This window comes from Lactuca serriola, chromosome 4, assembly GCF_051521515.1.
Source record: "Lactuca serriola cultivar US96UC23 chromosome 4, Lser_US96UC23_V15, whole genome shotgun sequence".
In the NCBI taxonomy this organism is placed as follows: domain Eukaryota; kingdom Viridiplantae; phylum Streptophyta; class Magnoliopsida; order Asterales; family Asteraceae; genus Lactuca; species Lactuca serriola.
The window spans coordinates 306525786-306531118 of NC_136411.1; the positions used below are offsets into that span (position 1 = coordinate 306525786).

The following is a 5333-nucleotide window of genomic DNA, read 5'->3' on the forward strand; positions in this document are numbered from 1 at the left end:
AAAAATAGCCTTTTACGACGCTCATTGCGCGTCGTAAAACGCTCAGACGATGCGCAAATGCGCGTCAAGGAAGGCCATGTCATAACGAGAGACGACACGCTTTTGTGCGTCGTCTAGAGACGACACGCATTTACGACGCGCATTTATGACACGCAATGCATATCATTAAAGTTGCTGTCAAGAAAGGCCATGTCATAAATGAAGATGACACACATTTTTGCATATCGTAATTTTTATATTTAGTTTTTTTAAAAAATTATTTATAGATTTACTAATTTTCAAATTAAATATGCATTTCATGTCTCATAATAGAAAATAAAATACCATTTACAAAAAATACAATCCATTGAACAAAAGTTAATATCATACAAAATACAAAATACAATACAATAAATAAGAAAGATAATTCATTGCACTAACATGTCAAATACAAATAATCATCTGTAACTATATAAACTAATACTACATTGCTATTAAGGGACATCATCATAACTCACTGAAGGTCTTGGAACAATGTTCTCGTCATCAACTCTTACACCAACCTTGCTCTTTCTTGCATTTAGCCCTTATTTCATTGTTAATGAAAAAAAAAGAACTTTGAGGGTCAAACAACCAAGAGTACCACTATAGATAGAGTAATAAAAAAATGGTTTTAGGGTTCCTATTCTAACAATGAGAAAGATATAAAATTCTAGAATAAGTAAGTTTCTAAATTCATGAAAAAAATACCTGTTGTCTTTTTGCAAGCTGCCATCTTACAACACGGTAGATAATATCCTTCCGAATGGGAAGATAAAAAACATCACATGCCAACACCATCAGTCCTTTGTCTTCATTCTGAAAGCTTGTAGTTGGGATCACCAGGTCCTGTAGTTGACCTGTGTCAAAGTCTTCATTCAGAAGGTAACTAAAATTGAAAAATATTATAAATGGTGTAATTGTGTAAACTTACCAACAACTACTTTTCTGAAACCAGGAAGATCAATGAGGGTCAAGTTCAAAACTATAAATGATCAGAAATTCCGAAATAATAGATTGATTAGTAAACTTACAACTATAAATGGTGTAATTGCCCCTCTACATTCTTGAATCTTCGAGGGGTAAATCAGTAAATATATAACTGACTTTTGGAATATAATAATGAGAGAAAACAGAATTTGGCAACTTCCTTGGATCTCAATCATTCTGGTAGTATTAGGGAAAGTTCTACAAACTTACTTCTTCTAAAACAATAGCAGACATCAAAGCAATCAGACGATTCTGGTTAAACTCGCGACCAGTGGAATCCACAGCAGCAAATCTGATTCACACACACCATAATTGACATAATTTCACAAAGTCCTATTCATAAAGGAGAACTTATAATATATAAAATATCATAAGATCACCTATCAACATCAGTGTCAAAGATGATCCCTAAATCAGCTTTGTTATCAAGCACAACTTAAGTAATTGCCTTCATTGTTACCTTATCCTCGGGGTTAGGGATATGATTGGGAAATAACCCTGAAAATTGGTCAAATTTACTTAAGTTGGTTAAGTACAAAAACTTGCTTAAATTAGTTTTGATTCTGTTACTTTATTACCATCTCGTTCTAGCAACTAACTGCCAGTAGTAATAGCACCTAAATGCTCCAACACATTTCCCTGAAAAACAAATAAGATTTGAAAAGTAATCTTCACACACACACACACATACATATATATATATATATATATATATATATATAATTTACCTCATGTTTTATCCATCATTCTTAAAAGATAACTTACAGCAAGGCTAAATAAGTAAATATACAACCTCCTCCATGAACCCAAAGCCTGAGCATGCTTTCTCTCAAACAAGACAGTAGAGGATAAAGGGTATATAACAATTTTTAGATCTTGCGAAAGCCTGCATTGAAATTAGTGATCTCTCAAAGACTAGACCAAACTTTAGTCTTTCAGGTGGCAAAAAGAAGTCTCTAACATAAGTAGTGAAATTGTATAGGGAAGACTCAAACAACTAGAACTCCTCAAAACTACAGGAACCTTCATCACCGGATCTCATTTTCTCAGCCTCCATGAAATCACTCTCATATAGAGGAGCAAATTCATCAAGTCAAGGAAGTACACTAAACTCATCACAGGGCATCTTTTCATTTCCCTCCCCATATTCCAAAAATAAATAAATAAATAAATAAATAAATAAAAATGTGCATTGTTATTACCAGGACCTTCTATTTTCTTCATGGCTCATAATTATGTGAAATTATAAAGTATAAACTACCATCCACCTGATTCTTGGTCCCATCAGCTGAACTTGATGCACTTTTGTCTCCATATAAACCTGCCCAGTAACACCTGTATATCAATCACACAAACCTGCATATAAACCTCCATTAGATTTGTTTCTGTAAGCATGTGTAACTATTAACTTGAGAGTAACAACACAATATACTACTTGTCTTCATTTTTAGATAAGGTGCAATGGCACTGCTGTTCTAGGTAACATCCAATATTTTTTCCTATTTTTACAATTACTAAATTACCAATATCACTTATCAGTGTGCATTCTATTCATTACCTATGTTAATGTTACAGGATCCAACAAACATTTCAGCATATCGTGACAGAATGTTTCTAGGAACACAAAAAGAATATGAACACGCACTCCAAACTTCAACAACCGTATACATTGGCAACATGTCTTTCTACACTACTGAAGAGCAACTCTATGAGCTGTTCTCTCGTGCGGGAGAAATCAAAAAGATTATCATGGGTTTAGACAAGAACACAAAAACACCATGTGGCTTCTGCTTCATCATGTAATATAATCATTTCACCTTACAAATGGTAAATGATTTATTTTAGTTGATAAAGGTTTACTTTTTTCTTTTTTTCTTTTTTTAAAACCAGGTATTATTCTAGGGAAGACACTGAAGATTCAGTAAAATACATAAGTAGGACAATTCTTGATGATCGACCTATTCGTGTTGATTTTGATTGGGGGTTTCAGGATGGAAGACAATGGGGACGTGGCCGCAGTGGTGGACAAGTTAGAGATGAATATCGCACATATTATGATCCTGATATCCTTTTATTTTTTACTTAATTAGTTAAATTTACCTATTTAACCTTCTCTCTCATGTTAAAATTGGTTAAGATTCATATGAATGTAAGGGTAAAGTGGTCGTGGCATTGTATGCCATTTCATGGCCCTATAGAGATAAACAAACATGGAGTAAAAAAACTGAATTAAAACACTCTAAGTTTCCTAAAGCTTGAGTTTTTAAATTTTCACAAGGGTTATATATACAAATCTATGAGACCCTTTTTGTAATCAATTACCTGAAGTTGCAGCCTCTATATATATTCTCTAGAATTCAAGCAGTTCACTTAGTCTTTTATAGAGAAAATGTCTAACGAAAGCATTTCATCAAAAAATATGCAACAGCTCTTGTGGCTGCAACCCCTTTTGATTCACCCAACCACTTTTACTCCCGTCAACTACCACACTTGTATGACCTGGCGCCACTTTGTTTTGTTCATACAGTTCCAACATCTTAAACAAAAAAACAAACAATGATGATGATGATGATGATGAATATTTATATTAGTTTATAAGAGCAGAATTGGAAATAGGATAGGAGAGGGACCTTCTAGCCGGCGGGGGGTGACAAGGTTATGAGGATAGAATAGATAATGTACAAACTTCAACTCTTGAAGAGTAACTTAGCTTAGAAGAACATAAATAGAAATGACAGTACCTTCTGTTTGATTCTTTGTATTGCCCTAGGATCCTTTTTGTTATTAATTTCATAAGAAACAAGAATAACATCTTTCAAAGAATGAGGAGTTTCTTCATCCTCTTTCATGTTCTTCAATTTTTTTTGCAAATTCTTTGTCTAATAATCTTAACTTCTCTGATCTTATTGAAGGGTTCTTATACAAATGATGAATAATAGCTTTATCCACTTTGTACTCATTTTCCAAATATGCCCTTCTGTCATCCCATTCCCTATTAAACTCCTCCATTGCTTCACTTAGATTTTCAGTAGATTCCAAATTTTCTGCAACCGATACTTCAACATTTTGATTCTGTTGACTTTTAGTTGATATTTTCTGCTCGGTTGACTTTGACTCTGTGTAGATAGCTTGAGGTGGTGATTTCAAATCTTTTATTTCAACATGTTTCTCTTCTGTCTCTATTTGCTTTAAGAAATCCTATTTAGATTCTTCAAGCTTCAAGTGAACAGAATTCACATGTTCTTCCTTACAATCAAAATTCAATTGCTTTTTTCCAAGGTCAAAAGACTCCCTTCTATCAATTTTGTTGGGTCGCATTTTGTGTTGCGTCTATTGGGCTCGTTAGTTAGTCTAATATGTATCTCCGGTATGGGCCAGTCCATCCGTGAGTTTTGTTTAGGGTTTATTATATATAGATGCTTGCATGCATTCTTAACGTAAGATTGATAGAGATTTGATAGCGTACAAGTTCTTATCTTTTGTAACCCTAGAATCCTCTACAGCGGAAGTTCTTAGTCGAGTTCTGCTGAGGATTGAGTAATCTAATCATTCGTCACATCTTGATTCATACTTGGGTTATTTACTGTTTATATATTCATCGCTTACCTGTTACATAGATCTAATCGATCATCAAGTTAATTAATAACTTATCAATTGGTATCAGAGCAGGAGGCTGTGTAATTCATACACATCTTTTTTGTGAAAGAGTTTGCGATTAGGGTTATTCCGCATTAACTAATATTTATTGAGCCGTCATTCAATAATTGACGTAACTCAACATTTATTTGTTTTGCCCTAATATTATTCATTACAAGTCTGATCTTTCAAACAGGTTAAACGATCAAGCATGGACGAGTCACAATCAAATCCCATCAATATCTCAAACAACATCGGATCAACGACGGAGATTCCTATTCTTTACACCCAGGATTATGAAGTCTGGGCACATCACTTCGAAGATTATGTCATTGGATCGGAAGACAATGGATACCTTATTTGGGAAGCAATAGTTTCTGGACCATTTGCTCATTCTGCAACCTCAAAAATCATTAAAACTCAGAAAGAGTACAATGATCTGTTAAAAGACGTAAAGTATGTTGCTCAAGACGAAAAGGAAAAGTTTTAGTGCAACATTAAAGCATTGAGACTAATTCGATTCGCTCTTCAATCCGATACGTTCAGGCTAGTGAGTTCATGCAGCACTGCTAAAGAGATCCGGGATAGGCTGCGAGAGTTATATTCCACAGATGAAGATCTGGAGCATTCCATTCAGACTTTACTCTTATCAGAGTTTGGCGAATTTAAGCAGAATCCCGATGAAACTG

The 5333-nt window shown here is 34.1% G+C and overlaps 1 protein-coding gene across 1 annotated transcript; it reads left to right on the forward strand.

Annotated features, from left to right (window-relative positions):
• The first annotated feature begins 2574 nt into the window (after positions 1-2574).
• LOC145099496 (nuclear cap-binding protein subunit 2-like) lies at positions 2575-3094 on the forward strand. Its single transcript, XM_079037064.1, has 2 exons — positions 2575-2807; positions 2899-3094. The coding sequence occupies exons 1-2, from the start codon at positions 2575-2577 to the stop codon at positions 3092-3094; spliced, it is 429 nt and encodes a 142-aa protein (XP_078893190.1).
• Positions 3095-5333: the final 2239 nt, after the last annotated feature.

Excerpts from the sequence above, each read along its gene's own strand:
- LOC145099496 (XM_079037064.1), top strand. The coding sequence starts at position 2,575 with ATGTTACAGGATCCAACAAACATTTCAGCATATCGTGACAGAATGTTT. Across the intron at positions 2,808-2,898 it reads TGTGGCTTCTGCTTCATCAT|GTATTATTCTAGGGAAGACA; the intron begins GTAATATAATCA and ends TTTTAAAACCAG.